The sequence below is a fragment of the Vicugna pacos genome, chromosome 9 (assembly GCF_048564905.1).
Source record: "Vicugna pacos chromosome 9, VicPac4, whole genome shotgun sequence".
In the NCBI taxonomy this organism is placed as follows: Eukaryota; Metazoa; Chordata; class Mammalia; order Artiodactyla; family Camelidae; genus Vicugna; species Vicugna pacos.
In genome coordinates, this window is record NC_132995.1 from 25042371 (window position 1) to 25061604 (window position 19234).

General features: G+C 39.0%; 1 protein-coding gene across 1 annotated transcript; it reads right to left on the bottom strand.

The window, feature by feature from the left end:
- Positions 1–629: 629 nt before the first annotated feature.
- On the bottom strand, positions 630–14310 carry DNAJA2 (DnaJ heat shock protein family (Hsp40) member A2). Its single transcript, XM_072967298.1, has 9 exons — positions 14101–14310; positions 12563–12622; positions 12007–12230; positions 9701–9781; positions 9306–9439; positions 7389–7585; positions 3339–3483; positions 3074–3201; positions 630–2481 (listed from the first exon to the last, which is right to left on the bottom strand). The coding sequence occupies exons 1-9, from the start codon at positions 14176–14178 to the stop codon at positions 2290–2292; spliced, it is 1239 nt and encodes a 412-aa protein (XP_072823399.1). The 5' UTR covers positions 14179–14310; the 3' UTR covers positions 630–2289.
- Between the last annotated feature and the right edge of the window lie 4924 nt (positions 14311–19234).

Genomic DNA, 19234 nt, shown 5'->3' on the forward strand with positions numbered 1-19234 from the left:
TGAATGTTCACAGCAGCATTATTTCAAATGGAAAAAACTCGAATGTCCACAAGCTGATGGATGGGCAAACCAATGTATGGTGTATCTATACAATGGAATATTATTTGGCCATAAAAATGAAAGTGATGCTATTTCAGTGCTGACAGGGATGAAACTTGAAAACATAATAAATGAACATTCACAAAAGGCCACATATACTGTGATTCCATTTTATAGAGAAAATGTCCGAAATAGGTAAATACTTAGAAACAGAAACTGGATTAGTGATTGTACCAGGGGCTGGGGATTGGAATGGGGCGTAAATACCAATGGATTTAAGGTTTCTTTTCTGGGGTGACGAAAATGTTTTGAAATCAGCAGTGATGATTGCAAAACTCTATGAACCACTGAATTGCACGTTTTTTTAAAAAAAAGTAGATTTAATGGTATATGAATATTTCAATAAAGCTGTTACAAGATTCTTTGTACTGGTGATACTGTATGTTTATTCTCCAGACAGATGCCCTACAAAGTAGAGCCAGTAGACTGAGTTAAATAACAGATCTTAAAAGATTTTATTCCCTTCCACATGGCTTTCCCTACTGTAGTCAAAAAGCCTGGGTAGAACTGAAAGAAAAACTACACTGAACAACTGTTTTATAAACCTTTATTGGAAAGGCTACAAACTTTGTATTGCCACTGCATTTCTTATGCTTTAAGTGGTTGTGAGGAAGTAACCTTGAATACAAAACTACTATGCTGTTGCATCTTGCCCAGGCTGGTTGTAAAAGATTTTGTACAATGGAGGTAGAGTGGACAGGGCAATAATTTAAAACTTACAGGCCCTGATCGATGCCAGGACACCCTTTTTTTTTTTTTGTTTTTCATTTAGGTTCTAGTCCACCTAGAAATAAACTACAAGTACTACAATTAGGCCCAGGGATGGCATAATACATTTTAAATTTTTAGTTTTCAGTTTTCTCTCATTTGTTCTTTTACAAATGTAAAATGTGCCATTGATGTCTCTTCCCTAAAATTAAAGTGTGTGCTAAAAATACCTACTCTGGGAATGAAAGGAGGGTAATAAAAGATGAAAGAGTGATACATCCTTTTCATAGCAGTTTTACCTGATTTTTCTCATACCAGCCTATCAGTCTTACTTTTCTGTAAAATAGTAGTAATAATCAATGCTTCCCCCAATCTCAAATATTCAATTTAATAGAGACAAGAGAATCTTTAACTTAACATTTAATGAAAACAGAGCATTTTAACAGGTTCTATGCAGACATGGTTCTAATGTTGATTTGCTGTTACCTTATTTTTCAAAAAGGCGGTGGAGTGGGGAGATACAGAGGCTAGGTTAACCTGGCCCCAGTGCTCGGGATCATAACTTACTTATGAGTTACATAACTCAGATGTCCTTGACTCTACAAAGCATTAATTGAAGCCAATAAAGCCTGTTTCTACCAACATTATCAAACTTTCTTTTGCCTTTTAGAACTATAAAATGGGCATGTGCCTGAGGCATAAGCTTCAGACCAATGGGTTTTTAAGGGCTGTTTAAGAAGCAGAACTAAGGATACATTCTCCAGTTTAAGGATACACTTTACAGTTCAAAACATGTTCTTCCTTCTAAAAATGTAAGACAAAGAGTAATTTACATCAACTGCTTTTTATTATCGCATTTCAGAAACCTTTCACAAGATGGTAAAAAAAAAAAAGAAAAAAAGAAAAGAAAAAAGAAAAGAAAGGGGAAAAAAAAAACTGAAAAATTTTACAACCACAACTCAACTAATGTTACTTTTTTCCATTGTTCCCAGTCAGCTCCAAACCCATTGTGTGCAAAGCCCATTTTTTCCATGCATCTAAATGATAGATACAGGCTATGAAATTCTTTATTCTATTTGTAGCAGCTTATGCAGGTGCAGCCAAACACAAAGCTTCAGGACAAATTGTACACAAACTTTACAATGTGGGATATGAATTTAAAATATGAAACATAAAATCTACACAAAACTGATAAAAATCAAGCACAGATACCAGGATTGAAACTTATAACCCATGTGTGAAAGGGAGTCTTATTTCCTTTCAAGTGCTTTATTCTGCTACAGAACAGTCAAAATGAAGATGTAAAGCTTTGTGGTTAGTTTAAATTATACACTCTGTAGATACTATACCAATTTTAAAAGTTACACATAGACCAACAGATGTCCATCAGTTCATCTCTCCAGACTCTCTCCAGCTGGATTGCGGAAAACAAACCAGGCAAACGTGGAAACAAAATCCACCTGTGCAATTTGTTTGCAGAGTTTACTGATGGGCACATTGCACTCCTGGTCCATGATGGCTACTGCTTTCTTCATCAGAGCTATCATTATAGGCTTCACGCCTCTGACCACCTCCTGAGCCCCGAGTGCTATCAAATTCCTGAAGCTCTACCTCCTCTGTGTCTCCAATTATGTTTGGAACTTCTGGTCTAGATGGCAGAAGATCTTCTAGTTCCTTCATTAAAAGAAACAAAAAGTAGGTTAGTTGGAAGGTGTCTTCACTGATCATGAACTTCTTTTTTGATATAATTCACTGTATATGCTTCTCTGACAGTTAAAATAAAATCTTTGTACTATAAGCCAGAGATCACAAATGGATGACCCACAGACCAAATCTGCAGACACCTTTTGTGCAACTCATTTACTGCTTAGAAAACAAAAACTGGAACTAGTTGCCAACATTTAAACACTAGAAAATTTCACACCAGACATGCCTTCCTGCGTGGATCAGCAGATGCTAAGCTGGGGAACTGCCCTCTTCAGATGAGATATCTGCTCTCCAGGGAGCCCCAATCCTCCCATCACTACCTCACACCCAGTCTGCTTTACTCCTTTACTATATTCCCTGCTTAGCCCCATCAACTTTTACATCAGCTATCTTTGCTTTAATAACAGGACAGCTTATTCACCACTCAAATATCTAAAAGGTAAAATTTAACAAATTGCGTGATCCAGTCTTAGCACTAAAAACAAATGGGAGGTGAACAAGAAACACAATTATCATTAAACTTTAAGTCATCTGTTGCCTAAATTTAGAGACCACTTACAGAAAGCTTGTCTGGGTTGATCCAGTTGTTTTCAGGAAACTGCACATCAAACTTTATGTAAAGATCCCCCTTTTCAAAGGGATTACGATACTGCGGCATTCCTTCACCTCGAACTACACGGACACATCCTATTATTCCAGTAAATAAAGAGGAAAGTATTAAGAATTTTATCCAAGAAGAAAGGTGCTTACTAGTATTCTTTTGAGAGTCATCTATTGTAAAAAAATTACACAGAATCTTGGATTAGACAGAAATCAAGATGTACCTGGCTCAATTACTTTGCCTGGGGGATATTTCACCACAATCTGACGTCCATCAAGGTGCTTAAATGTGAACTGAAATCCACACAGAGCTTCAACAAGTCCTATCTTATATGTCATGTGCAAATCATTTCCATCCCTCTGGAACACCTACAAATAAAGCACACGAGAAACATCCCTTTAAAAAATTATGGAGGCACAGTCTGCTGTGCTATGTTCCTTGGATCAATTTCAAAACCTTAATTCTACCATTCGCTGCAAAAGCCAAACTGCCACCATCCCTAATTCCCTAAAATTATATAAGGAAATTTAGCTAGTTTCAATTAATATGCCAGAAATTTCTATCAGTAAAGAAATGGAATTGGGAAAACAATGGTTCATAAGGCACAGCTGAGGCTTCAAAAACAAAACCAGGCATATTGTACAATTATGGCCCATTTCCTAACCCTGCCTCTGAGCAAAAAAGTGTAGAAGGCCCACTGGGATTCTATAGAATCACCTTTGAGTCTCCTCCAGACATAATCCTAACAGGGGGAGGGAAAGGTCCAAGTTCAACATAAAACTGAATCAGGAATGCTCAGCCAGTAAAGGGGCTCAAACCCCATGCTTCATACATGTACAAACAAGCTTTATTTCACCTCAAATTCAAAACTTGCTTAGATAAATGTAAATCAAATAACAAATGCTAACGCTGGCTTATTATTACACTATTAAGACTATAGACTAAATAATGCAAAAGTTACTCAATAAGCATTAAAAAAAAAAAGTGTCGGAGGGAAGGTGTAGTTCAGTGGTAGAGTATGTGCTTAGCATGCACAAGGTCCTGGGTTCAATTCCCAGCACCCTCACTAAATAATAAATAAATAATTCTAATTACCTCCCGCCAACAAAATCAAAACAAAACAAAACAAAAAAGTGTCTGAGCTTTCAACGTTCAGGAAAAAACACATCCAATTTCACAAATGCCCAACTTATAACTTTTGCTTATTAGAATTTATAAATATCTATACTTAACTTCTGAAAGTTAAGTTGAAACAAAATTAACTGCAGTGAAAGGTCACCTAGATTTTTTTTTCAATACAAGTCTCTCTTCCAAAGAATAATGCTGGCTGGTTCATTCACAGGGGAGAGGAAATCTGAAAGTTACCCTCTCTTCCTAAATTACGCTCCTAAATCTACCTATGAAGGGAAGTTAAATCTCAAACCATCATCTTGACAGTGGCTCTGGAGCAGCAACCTCTGCAGCACCAGGCAAGCTGTTAGGAATGCACATCCTCGGGCCCCATCCCATACCCTCTGCATCAGAAACCATGGAGGCCAGGCCCTGCAATCCATAACTTCACTGCAAATATATTATCTATGCAAGTTTATGCAGGTGTCTCTCACAATGGGTGGAAAAATTAATTTCAATAATGTTTCTTTAAGGCAGGACTTTTCAATGCTTTTGCAACTGTAAAATGCTAGTGTTTCTGAGTATCCTACTATTGTTCCAAGAACCATCTTTAACCAAAGGATATTTAGGGAGCAAGAAGGGATATTATGTTCTTGGATACAGCTCAACTTAAAGTGGTTCCAATAAAAAATGATACAGGATTGATTTTTTGGGAGGAAGGGACCAGCAGGAGGGGTGGTTAGATTAGACAATTTGATGCTAAAATTCAAACAGAGAACAAACAGGTAAGAATGGCCAGGAAATTTTTGAAAAACAAGACTAATGAGGAGAGACGACTAAGAACCACACAGCATAACACTTAGAAGTTACAAAAATTTCTGAAATAGAAAAACAGAGCGCAGAGGAGACTAACATCACCAGATACTGTGGCTCTTTGCTGTGTAACTGCACTATGACAGCAAGATCACCAAACACATGCACGCCTGTACTGAAAGGTGCCTATACATACATACTCAGCACTCTCAAAACTGAATTTTTTTTGATCAGAAGATTTATACTGTTTTAGCTACAGTACCCACCCTGATCTCATGGCCTCACAATTCCTTCAACACAAGTGTTGAGAGCAAAAAAAAAAGAGGAAGCCCCAAACAAAAATAACTATAAGCTTGTTCGTGAACTAGTTCAAACTAGTTTATTTTTCTTAAGAAGGTTAAGAATATTTTCAGTGGTATAAATTAAACAAGATGCCTAAATCTCATCTTGGGCTCAAATTTACTTTACTCTATTGTTCATAAAATACAAAAAACCAGGAAGGAACAACCTTTGACCTCTTACTAGTTGAACTTTCATTCTAACCTTTATCATCTTCTATCTTCTACTTTAGACAACCAGTAACATTTGCTATCTGTTAGAAATTCCATGCAATTCCACCACTGCCAATAATTTTAGAGGTGACTGACTTCCAAATGCTTCCCCCATGGCTCCAAGAAAGAAAGCAGTTATTAGTTATCTCATTTTATTTTACAGAATCCATCTGGAGGACTCTTTTTTTAAGTGTGCAAAGCCAAGCCCAGAGAGGCCAAAGCTAATAAATGGGAGCCAGAACTTAACTCCCTTGTCTTCAAGACTAGTTATTTCTGTTTTTAAAATCCCAATATACTTATAGAACAACATTAGAGATTGAACTTAGGGGTAAAAAAAATTTTCACCATCAGTCTGACATACAAAAACCTCCAATGCTTCAGTCTCCCCTCACCCCAATAAACATTACTTCTTAACTTCCTCACTACCCTCCCACTGCTGTACTGCCAGACATCATTCGATAACTGCTCTCAAACTACTCCAATGATGTATCAATGAAAATATCCACATGTGGTTTGTACGATCTCACAATACAGTTTACTTGATACCCAAGCAGACTATATATGTTTCAATTATCTGGCTGTCTCTCTATCTTCCTCCCTTTTATGCCTTTTATGGTAGTGTCCATGGAAGGTAAGATTGAGCAAATAAGGAGTGGCTAAAATGCCAGTTAAAAGGCAATCCTGTAAGAGTTACAAATATTTCAACCCACAACACTAAGGCAGAATTCTAGAAATTGTCATTTTTTTAAGCAATCTAGGGACCCTTGCCATTTGCAGGTTTGGCAATATTCACAAAGGGCCAAGATGTATAGCAATTTATAGCTTTGTTGAGGCAAGGAATTTGACTAGTACACCTTGAGAAAGGCTAGTATAGAAAAGCAAGTCACAATCTAGTGAGGGAATGAATCTAATCAAATTCCCAGAATCTGCATCTCAGTATAGCTCTATTCTCTACAAGATTCTTGAAGTGATTTTAAAATTTTACTTATCTGTAGAAACCACCACTGAATGGGAAAAAACATTAAAACTAAAAAACGTGGTTGACTTGTGACCTAAAGATTTTCAAAGGAACTCGAAATGGCAATGTGATCAACTTCTGGGCCTGAACCCTGTCAAATGCTTCAATATTCAAGAATGTGGGCGACTACACCAAAGCTTCAGATACATTCTTCATGAATAAAAACCTACAGTAAACTCTCTGCACATTAAAAAATACAGATGCAATGGTATGTATGATCAAAATAACACACACCAGGCCACATCGTTAGCCCAGTTCAGTTTGCCTTGTACATAACAGATATAATACACATTCAATCACAAATTCAAAAATAAAATGTTTTTAAAACCACAGAACCTATTCTTTCAAGAAGCTCACATGCACACCCAAAGTAAAATGAATCAACAGAGCAGTACTGAGGACTAAAGCCCTGTTCACTCACTACCCATCAAAGGAGTTTCACAGTGAAAACTAAGCTGCCTTAGGTCACCTGGTCCCCCCTTATTTTCATAAACAAGGAAACTGGGGTACAGAGATAACAGGATTACTTAAGGTTGCAGTGCCAGTCAATGGTGGAGCTAGGATCAAGACCAACTCCTACAGTGCTACTGACAGCACCTGTTTTGCTGGTCTGCTAAACAAGCCAGTTCTCACGAATGCAGTCTTAACTACTCAACAAATTCATCTACGTTCAGTGTTGCTCCAGGAAACCCAAACTGATTTAACCTGTACCTTGCACACAAGACCCTTTTCTGGTCTTCTAAAGCAAAAACAAAACAAAACAAACAAAAAAGGAAATTACCTCATGTTCTTTTTCTTGTAGCAAAAGAACAATGTCTCCCGGTTCCACTCCTGGGGCTTGGTCTGCTTCCCCAGTGAATGTAATTCTTTGTCCATGTTTCATGCCTTTGTCTACGTGGACTTCAAGAATCTTGACTTCTTTAATCACTTTCTTCCCTTCACATTTTTTACAGCGGTCCTTTTCATTAATTACCTCTCCTGGAAAAAGAAGTCGTTCAAACTTCCAGCAAGGGTACTATAATGTACTCTTAAGTAAGATAGATCTTGATAACACTTTATTCACTAAATAAATTTTCTAAACTTCTTTAATTTGCTACCTCAAGTTGTTTAAAATAACATTCTTAGTAACAAAAACTCACATCTTACTGCAGGTTATCTAGCGGATCCAGCTACCCAGTCTCCTCTGTCTCAGAGTAGAATGTATCTTAAACAATACTTTCTTAGCTCCTGACTCTATTTCCTAAAGTTAAAACAAAGCCTAAGAATCAAGCAAACAAAACAGGTGGTCAGATGCTAGAGCTGCTTTATTTTTCCAGTCTTAGCTTCACATGAATTTAACAATGGACAGAGACAACCCAAATCAAAATTTAAGTATCTTTTAGACTCATTATTACCTTGCCTAGTTGGTCCCAGATCTTTTGTATTTCACAGACTAAACCCTCCTCAGGTGTCCTATTATGGACCTTCCCTTTATCTAGGTACACGACCACTGAAAATTTCCAAAACCAATGAGAGCTGGCACTGAGTACCTTCATACCATGTTTAGGACAACAGTTTCTTTTTCTTTCTATGTATTATTCTGAGTCATTTGATCAGTGCTATAATAAAATAAAACTGAAGTTGTATGTATATTGAGAAAAAAATAGCATCAATTTCTGAAGGCTGATTATTGGCACACTTTTATGCTTAGATGACATGTACAGTGACTTCAGGAACACTGCTTCTGCAGAGTATGTTCTGTAAAGCACTAGTTCCTTAAAATGATAATGGCACATGGGAAAAAAATTTCAGAAAACTTTGGTTTCTTGATGGTGAGAATTGTTAGCAACTTTAATAAGGTAAAATGCACTGAGACTCTCAGGAGGAGAATATCATATATACCAAGTTACCTTTTCACTTTCAGAAATAATTTGGAAAAGGATGTTCTATAACTGTGCTGTCCAATATGGTAGCCACTAGCCATCTGTGGCTGTTTAATTTTAATTTTAAATTAATAAAGATTAAAATTCAGTTCCTCAACCACAGGTGGCTAGCAGCTACTACACTAGAAATTGCATACACAGAACCTTCCCATTATTACAGACAAATTCTTTTAGATAGCACTGCTCTAGAACAACAGTTGGCAAACTAAGGCTCACAGGCCAAACTGGGCATGCTCTTATTTCTGTAAGTAATGTTTACCTAGAAAATGGTCATGCCCACTTGTTCACATATCGTCTGCAGCACTATACAAGTGCTAAAGGTGCAAGGGTGAGGAGTAGTTTCAGAAATCATTCTGCCAACAAAACCTAAAATATTTACTTCTATAAAAGCTTCAATGCCAATTATCTATGCTCAAAAGCTAACTAAAGCTTACAGTAAAAATCCTCTACTTATCAGAATGAGAACTGAACAATTTGCTGTCTCCCTTTTATCAAATAAAACCATTTAAAATATAAAGGGACAAAAGACTTTGCCCATCTTTTTGGAATGAAAAGACACTTATGTTATTTTAAATGTTACATATAATATAAATTTACTGTTATTCTGTGTTCACTGGGCCTATGCATAAGGAAATTATTTTTGCATTTTTCTTTTGGAACTCTCTGTATCTTTAGTAAGATGAATATGAAGACACGTTGAAAAAGAAAAACCGTAAGCCTCTACAATTTCTGCAATCTACTCCAACATAAAAGCAAAGAAATACTGGCACGCATACCTTCTCCATTACAGTCAGAACACACAGACTGCATCTGTTGTACCATTCCTGGAGCCAGCTGTCTGATCATGATGCGTACACCTCGACCCCGACAAGCACTACACTTCTGAACAGCTCCAGACTTTCCGCCTTGGCTAAAGCAAGCGAAAGTATGTATTAGATTTTTCCACATAGGCCCTGACAAACAGGAATTGTGCTTCTCATCTTCATCTTCAACCTCCCAATGACTGGTATTTAAATACCAATGACTGGTATTTAAACTGACTTTCAGAGATATCAGAAAATGTTCTGGGTTGGGCAGTCAGTTTGAAGTCATGAACAATTTTATCTGACATCAACTCAATGTGCCACTGAAACAGATGAAGTTTATTTCATAAGCCAGAACACATACTTACCCACTGCATGCACTACAGAGTACATTCTTGCTAAGTTGTAGTTTGGTTGTCTTGCCATTATACAGATCTTCTAAAGATACTCTGGAGAAAAAAGAATTAGGTTCAAGTTTCGCCAAGTTCTCTTAAATACAAGACACAAATGATAGCTGATAGAGCAAATTCCACTATAGCCTTTTAAACAAAGAATTCAAGAGCTTCTTACATTAGTCTACTGAGTAAGTTTTATTTTGTAGCTCAAATTAGCAGAAAGATTTTATGGCTATAAACAATACATGTGGTGCTCAAAGCCGGATCCTAAAGGATCAGGTTAGCAATTTGCTGTGCTGCATTTTCTGGTAATTGCACCAACTCAAGCATCACAACTTCTGGCCTTAGGCAAGAGCCCTCCACCTAATCCAACCCTCTGAAAGAGGTACAATTATTATTCCCATTTTACAGGACAAAACTGAGGTACAGAGAGGTTAAGTAATTTGCCCAAGATCACACAGGCAGCCTGGCTCCAGAGTCCATGTCCTACTATAAACCTCTGCTCCCTCCAAGAACAATTCAGAAAGGCTACACAGTTATATTACAACTTATGGGAGGCACTCAGATTGCCTGTCTCAAAAAAAAAAAAAAGTGGCCTTATCTACAGTGTGTGACAGAGGACAGGTTTCCAAGAGAGCCTACAAGTTTTAGAGTCTGAGGAACTCAGTGAATTATTAGCAAAATTGTATATTTGAGCAACTTTTACAAAATTTTCAAAGGAGTCTACGACCCCAAGATAGTCAAGTTAAAAAGCTTATTAAAAATATTCAATTGATAAAACCCAACTCACCTTTATTCACATAGCATATTTGAATTGGAGGACTATTCATTTCCAAATTAACCTCAAAAAAATCTATGTATATCAAAAATCTCAAAAATACTATTCATTTAGATTTGGAAGCAATGCATTTAATTTGGTTTTACATTCTCATTGTGTTTTTAAATCTCCTTTAGTAGTAAACATTTAGTTTAAAATAAAAAAGTTAAAAGTACTTTGCAACACATCTATACTATTTTATAAGCATTTAAACTTTCTTAGAATTGTTATTTTTAAGCTAACCCTTTTATACATTCCAGGCAGGGTAAGAAAATACTTATGGTCAAAACATTACCAGCAGTTCCAAACAACTGCTTACCTACAGCTTAACCTTAGGCCAAAGCCCTTGGTTGCATGTCTTTTATACTTCTCCTAAGAACCCTTAACCTAACCATTCGCATGATACGTAGGTCTTATTCTCCTAACATATTAAATTGCAATTAGTATGCAGCACTACAATCTAAGAGGGCAGAAAAATCCTCATTTCAATAAACATGGCAAAAGGAAGGAAAAATGTGGGTCTAGCAAAGCTGACACTCTCCATCAATGGGACTAACTGGCAGAATCCTCTACAAGCCAATTTAGTTTCTATTTATCAGCTTCAAAACACTGATGTGTGCCCGGGAATCTCTGCCAAGGAGAGACAAGGCTGTATATAAAGATATTCACAGCAGCACTATTTATTATGGAAAAAAACTGGTACTCTCCTATAGAAAATCATGGAATGGAGTATTATAATGCCACCAAAATGAAATGTTGCAGTAACTGGAAAATTTTTTAAAATTACGCTTTACTTCCTCTTACCTACTCAAATGTATAAACTAGATAATATAAAATATTTTGAAGAAACACTTGAACTTCATTCTCTGGCATTTACTAGTAAAACCATTATTGGTTCATGAAAAATTAACAAGATAAAAGACTTCACAAATTTTGCAAAATAAAAGTTATTTTCATTTTGGGTTCACAGACTAAGGCCGAGTTCAGACATCTATCATATGTTGGCAGGTTAATGTCAGGCTTGGAGCCAGCAACCTCCATGGAAACCAATTTTGGAGAGCTCACACTGAGGATCAAGTAAAGAGTGACTACAACATGTCAACAAACTAGCCAGTCACTCACTTTGTAAGTTTTTAAATAAAAAGTAACTAGGAAGATGTAACTACTTCAAAGAAAAAAATCTCCACAGCTGAAATTTTTAAAAACAAGCAGCCTCGGAAGCATATAACAAAACCATCATCCTACTCTGTAAAAACATCAATCATCCTTTAAGATCTCTTAGTAAAATAGGTTATTCAGCTCAATTTAGTCATCCAATGAGAACAGCAAAGCAAATGGAAGGGTTTTTTTTTCCTGATAAAGAACAGAATTTTTCTTTTGATAATTTTTCTCTCTTCTACTGAGTACTTCTACTTGGAAAAAAGTTCTTAATTTTTTTTTAAAAAAGAAAAAAGGTATTCACTTGAGTGGATGCATCATGTCTTCTCCTCTTCTTCTGCCATTACGACTTCTACTCTGATTGCCCATGAAGCCAAATAATCCCCCACCAAAAATGTGAGAGAAAATATCATCCATGCCACCACCTCCGCCGCTACCTTCCCGAAGACCTTGTTCTCCATATCTGTCATATAACTCGCGCTTTTCAGGATTGGATAGTACTTCATATGCAAAACTTATTTCTTTGAACTATAAAAAAAAAAAGAAAAGAAAAATAGGAAAACTGGATTTTCAAATAGAAGACTGGGGAAAGGCGATAAGAATCTAGGATTCATTTAATTCTAAGAAAGCCACAAATTACCTTTGGTTTGATTCTGGTCCTATTTACCACCTACTAAGGCCAGAATGTCCCATCTGTAATTCCCATCACAAAACCAAAATACTCTTGACATAAAAATTTGGTTCTTTGGGCACAGATGGACTTTTTCTACAACATTCTGTTTTTTTTTCTTTTTTTTTTTCCTTTCAAGAAGGGCAATTTAAGTTTAAAACTGAAAAAAGTCTCAAGTATCTTAACTTACTTTGTCACCAGCATTTGGATTCTTATCAGGATGGTATTCCTTGGCTAACTTTCTGTATGCCTTCAATAAAAGATAAAAAAAAAAAGTTACATACAAAGACCAGTTAAAAGATACGAGTACTAATTTTCTGAGAAGCAATGTTCTAAAACTCATAACCTTCCAAAAATGTCCTTTATTCTCAGGCATTTTCTATCCTAATACTGTTTACTAATTTAATATAACAAAGCAGATAGTAGTTACACTTGAAAATAGGTTACACTGAAGCCAGATACAATGAAACAAAGCCACAGAGAGAAACACTGAAAAATTCCACATTTTCACTATTGTCAAATGCCTTTGATGGCCGGTAACCAGAACAAGACTCCAATAAACTCTAAAGAGAAATGATTGTTCAGCTTTACAAGCTGAAAATCACTATTATTAAAATTAAGCTAAGGTAAGAATCCCTGCCCATGACGGCTCCTCTCATTGTAACATCAGGAAAAAGCCAAGATAAGCTCCTAAACCATGTTTTATTTTCATATGGTGGATTGATTGGGGTCTTGATTGGAGTGACCTCAGCCTTAGAGAAGCGACATACATACCAGTGGCTCAGATAAAAAGCACTTAAGCGTTCATTCACAGACCCATGAATTATGTAATACGGACGAGCATTTCCGGTAAGGTAACAGGAAGTCCTTTTACTCTCAACTGTACCCGTCCCACTGCCTAACGAGCATTCTCATTTTTCTCAGCTTACAAATCCGGATACTCTAAGCCCCATGAAGATGCTGTGGGGCTTAATCAAACGCCTCACGTGCTTTGAAATCCTGAGATGAAAGATTTGCAGCATCGCAAGGAGCGATAATGAGGCCTTCTACTTATTTTTAGTCAGCGTACACTCAGGTGTTTGGCTGGGACCCACGGCTTCTTCCTGAAGTGGGTACAGAACATTTAGGTTACCTGCCCACAGAACAATGCACCCAGACCCACGCTACCTCAGGGTCAGTGGGCAAGGGAGCAAGGGAGACTCCCTCTCCTGAGGCCGTGGCTCTCGGGAAACATACCCAAGTATCCGCAGATACCCGGCGAGGGCGGCCTCAACCCTCCCTCCAGGGCCCAGACCCAGCCCCGACTCGGCTCGGGTGCCGACGTCCACGGCGTAGACAACTCCTCTCCCGGGACCGGGATGCGCTGGGCGCCTCGGTCCAACCTGTTTTTCCAGGGTGGTGACCTCGGCGAGGGGAGGGCCAGGCAGGCAGCGGCCTCCCGGGAGCTCCCGGCCTCGGGCACCCGCCAAGAGAGGGAGGAAGGAAGCGTTTTCGTCGTGTTTGCGCAGGGGTGGGTTTTATTTGCTGCATCTGCGGGCGGGCGGGCGGGGCCGGCGGCCCAAGGTCAGCCGAGGCCGGAGTGCGCGGCCCGCAGCAGGCCGGTCTCGCCGCCGGCCCCAGCCTGGGCCCGCCGCCGCCGCCGCCGGCTCGCGGGCCGCTCCGTAGCGCGGCCTGGCGATCCCAGCCGCACAGGCCCGCGACCCTCACACCCTGCCAGCTCCCCAATACCTTCTTTAGCTCATTCTCGCTGGCGCCGGGCGGGACGCCCAGGATGTCGTACAGCTTAGTGTCGGCCACGTTCGCCATGGCGACCGGCCGGGCAGCGCTCACAGAGGAAGGCGGCGGAGCAGACGGAGTGGAGCCGGGCCCACAGCGGCGGCGGCGGCAGCACAGGCCGAGCGAGACAGCGAGGGGGAAACGGGGGCGGGGCTGAACTTTGACCCGACGCACTGCCCGCCGTGACGTCACTGCGCGGAGCCCGCCCCCGAGCGCCCAGCGGCAGTTGTAGGGTTCGCGAGTGGTGAGGGGGTCGAAGGGGTCCTCGCTGCCTCTGAGGCACTGGGTCGCCGGGCAGTGTCCAGCGTGGAAACCGGGAGAACTAACTGCATGGCGCCTTCCAGGACTTAAGCTTTCTCCAAAGGCATCTATAGTGGGTGCTGAAAGAATGAAGAGGCCGCTTCCTCGGTCAGCGTGGAGTCCGGCGGGAGAGAAAATCGGTCTGTGCTCGCTGAGGTCGTTCTTAGAATCCGAGATGCCGCAGGTGGACCCTCTGGGTCTGGTTCCCTCGGGGCTTACGATGAAAAACAGCACCTGGGTGTGTGTGCCGTGTATGTTTTATATGAGGGAATTTTCATACATTCACCAAAAGTAGTAGTGTATTACACCGAAGGATACAGCAGTTAGCTACATTTTGCCAATTTTGTTTCATCCTCCCCCTCGCCGCCATACTGCCTACTCTAAGTGTTTTAAGGGAAACCCTTTCGTTCATAAATACTCTTTTAAGTCTGTGTGTCTAACATGACTTTTTAAGGCATAACCACATCACCACATGTAATGCAAGGAATTCCTTCATGCGATACCTAATCCATGTTTAGACTTTCACAATTATCTTGTGTCCTTTCACAGTTGGTTTGTGGTATCTGGATCGTGTGTTTAAGTCTCTGACTTGGTAGCTTTAAAATTAGTCAACACCAGAGGTCTGGATGGTAGCAGGCAGCCTGGCTGGGCGCACAGTCGTCTGGTGATTGTCTCCCATGATTTATACTCGCTTCAGAAAATGTTTGCTGTGCATGCACCTGCCACATGCTAAGACGTATGGAGGCCTGGACTGGTGGAGAGGAGTGTTAAAAAAAGAATAAGCTGCAGTGCTTGCCTTCAGTGCACTAAGAGTTTATGGAAACGGGGAAAATAGGATGCTCTGATCCTTTGGAACCTGAACTGGTAATAAAAACTCCAGTATAAGCATCTCACTTAGGATAATCCTTTCTCCCTGGCATTTCTACAGACCTAGTGTTTTGTTTTTGGTTTTTTTCTTTTTCTTTTTCTTTTTTTTCCTTTTTGTCTCCAGACCTAGTTTGGAGGGCCTTAAGTGCCATGCCAAGGAGTTTGAAATTTATCTTGAAAACCCTGGGGAGTAACTGATGTAAAGTCATGATCCTATCCAAAATGCTCTTTTGGTGAAGTCTTCCTTGATTCCACAACTTGGTGAACACTGCTGTCCCTTTTGAGTTCCCACTACCGTTGGCTTGTGCCTTTTGTAGATAGGTCTGATGTGTGACTTGAGTGGTATTTTGCTGAAAGAACTCCATTAATAGGCTTTAGGTTCCTTAGGGGCAATTCGCTCTTCTGTTTTTGAATGCAGATGGTCTGGTTTTGAATGCAGTAAAGACTTCAATAATTTCAGTTTCCCCATTTCCTTTCCACATTTTGAGGTACTCATAAGAGGCAATATAAAGGTCTGGTTTTGAATGCAGTAAAGGCCTAATTTCAATTCTCCCACTTCCTTTTCACATTTTGAGACGTTCATAAGAGGCAGTATAAAGTTGTGGAGGAGATAGAGTGTGTGGGTTGGTAGCCTGGCTCTGCCATTTGTTAACAATGTGACCTTGAGCAAGTTACTTTTCTGAGACTGTTTCTTCATGTGTTAAATGGGGTTTTATAGTGTTTTTATCACTGGCTTGTTTTTGAGGATTAAAAGAACTAATGTTTACAGAGTACTAAAAACAGGAGCTAAAACCGAGTATTAGCAACTGTTTTTTGCCCGTTTGCCTATAAGGTGTCTCCACATCTCTTATTTGTTGCCTTTAGTATTTAAATTCTTGGATTGCCAAGTGATACCCCAACTTCCTCCACTGCCTATTTCACATAGGCAATGGAGAAAGTTTTTTCTTTTTCTTCTTGATCTCAGCTATCCAACTCTCCCTGCTTGCCAGTTACTGTAGTCTCTTCTTCATTAGTTCCTGGTCCACATGAGAATATAAACTGAAAACATTGTCTTTATTGTAACCTTCATGTAGTTTATTATATTTTCACCTTATTTTCTTTCTGTTCATAAGGAGTCAGAAAGAGCTGGACTTTTCTATTTGTTGCGTTTTACTTAATATTTTTCTTTTCTTTTTTCTTTTTTTTGGCAAGGGTTTTCCCTTGGTTCAATTTTAGCTTCTGTTTTCTGTTGAAGAAGATCTGGGTAAATTTCCTTCCTAGCTTTAAGTTAGTTTTTACCTGACTCTAAATCAGTCACCACAGTTCATATTTTTATTTTATTTTCATTTAGTTACAATATTTTCTCCATTTCTGAATTTTAATTGTAGTTAGCATTGTTATTTGCTAATACTATAGGTCAATAATAATCTAATAATTGATTTCAGAACAGTTCGGTGTGCTCCCACTGACATGTGCTCTCCTCTTTGTCATCACATATTGAGTCAAACCTGTGTCATTGTGAACACTGTAACATTTCAGCCACTGACTTTGTGTTTTTAAGGTAGCTCATTTATTTTAGCTCCAAATTTAGCTAATGCCGTGAAGAGAACAAGACCTTTATCTCACTTCATGTCTCAGGCACCATAAAACGCTGAGTCACAGTGCATTTGAGGGCTGCCCTCGCTAGGCAAATGATTTGAAGTTTGAAGTTGGATTTTAGATTTCTGCCAGTCTTATACTGATGTTTAATTTTTCTTCATTTCTTTCTCTCTTCCTTCCTTTCTTTCCTTTCCTTTCTTTCTCTTTTCCTTTTTTATTTGGAATACTTATGTAACTGTGTGGGGAGGAGGTGGGTAAGGACTAGGGAAAGAGTATATGAACTACGGTATTTTTAAAGCCATTTGTATTGTTCACAGCTAGCTGAATACAGAACTATGTAATCCATTATTTTAGACAGCCTTGTAGGTATGATTCAGGCAGTTCATATAGTAGTTTTGCTTTCTGCCTTTTACCTAGTTTTGAATGTAGAGAGCAGGTGATGCCAGTTGAAATATTTTTCAGGGTATACAGAAGTTAGTCCCCTTGTCATGAGGATGTTAGTCCATTAGAATTGATGATTCTTGGTACTCTTATTACCAAGTCCAAACTTGTTATGCTCGTTGCACAACAGGCCAGTAAATCAGGAGATGAGGTGTTGGGGCAAGGAATGGCAACTTTATTCTGAAAGCTGGCAGATGGAGAAGACGGCAGACTAACATCTTAGAGAACCATCTTACTCGAGTCAGAATTCAGGCTCCTTTTATACTAGAAAAGGGAGGAGATGTGGTTGGTTGTTTCAAACTTCTTGGTGTAGGAATTCTTTGTTCTTGTAGCTATCCACGAGGGTCAGGTCATGGTGCCCTTGTAAAACCTCTAACAAAACAAATGTTATTTTCTATTCTGCAACTTGTTATCTTAAGTGCAAAAGTGTTAATATCCTCAAAGGCCAGAGCCTTGAGAATAGGTTCTCCTGTATATTTCAGGCTAAAGGCAACATTCTTTCACAAAAGGTGCAGAGGTAGCAAGACTAAGCCTAGAAAACAGGGCACAGGGTTAAAGCCAAAGAAACAGATCTAATACGGAGTCAGATTTGTTCTTTTGTGTTACATTCTGAGAAGAAAAAATTCAGGGGTTTGGATCACTGGACAATCTAAATTCCTTGCGCTTCCTAAACTAGGTTGTTTAGTGATGGGGCAGCATGGTTGTATATGGTATATATGTATATACCTATTGTATGTGTTTGCATACATACATATATTTATATACATATACCTATGATGTACGTGGTCATATAGCCCCACTGCTAACCTGTCGAACCCTGTCATGTCACACCCTTCCATGTAAATTAGCACATTTAAACATTCAGTTTTGCTTATATTATTGCAGTGGTACAGTAAGCGGAGAAACTGACTGGATAAGTTTATCTAACCATTTGTGTGAGAAGAAAATAGTGGAGAAAATATGTCTATATATTCATTCAGTCAAGAAATATGTATTACGGACTCACTATGCGTCAGGCACTTTTCAAGGCTAGGGATATAGTCATAAACAAAACAAAAATCACTGCCTTCACAGAATTTACATCCTAGTGGAGAAGACAGAAGGTAAGCAAACAAGTTAATATATAGTTAAAAGATGATAATGTGTGTTCTGAAGAGAAAGAAGAGGAATAAGGGAGTATGGGATTTGACTATTATTTTTTTTAAGAGTTTAGGAAAGTTTAATAGGTAAGCTGCTATAGGTAACTACCAGTGGGCCAAAATATTTTTGTTTACAGTATTTGGGGAAAACTTCATTGATAAGGTTCATTTGATGAAGTTCATTTGAACTTTAATCCAAAGGAAGTGAGGGAGTTAGCCATGAGGATTTCTGAGAAGACTTCTTAGGCAGTGGGCCTGTAAAGGCCCTAAGGCAGAGCATTCCTGGCTTATTAGAGGAAGGCGGCCGGTATGGCTGGGTGACAACAAGTTATGAAGATAGTAGAAGGAGCTGAAGTCGGAGAGGTTGTGCAAGACCCAATCAGGTCCATTGTAAAGACTCTGGCTTTTACTCTGAGAGATGGGAAGCCACTGAAGGGTTTGAGTGGAAGAGAAACATAAACATAGTTGCATTTAAAAACACATCTGGTAACTGTATTGAGAATCTATTGTAATAAAACCCAAGAGAGATATGACTTGGACCCAGGTGGAAGAGGTGGAGTTGGTGAGGAATGTTTGGATTCTGAATATATTTTGAAATTGCAGGTGAAAGAATACATTTGGGGTGGAAATGGAGTGGGGTAAAAATAAGAGTTCACATTAGAGATGCTTATTAGACATTCAAGGAGCAATGTTGACTAAGCAGTGGGTTTATAAGACTGGAGTTGGAAGGGTGGCACTCCAGGCTGAAGATATAAATTTAG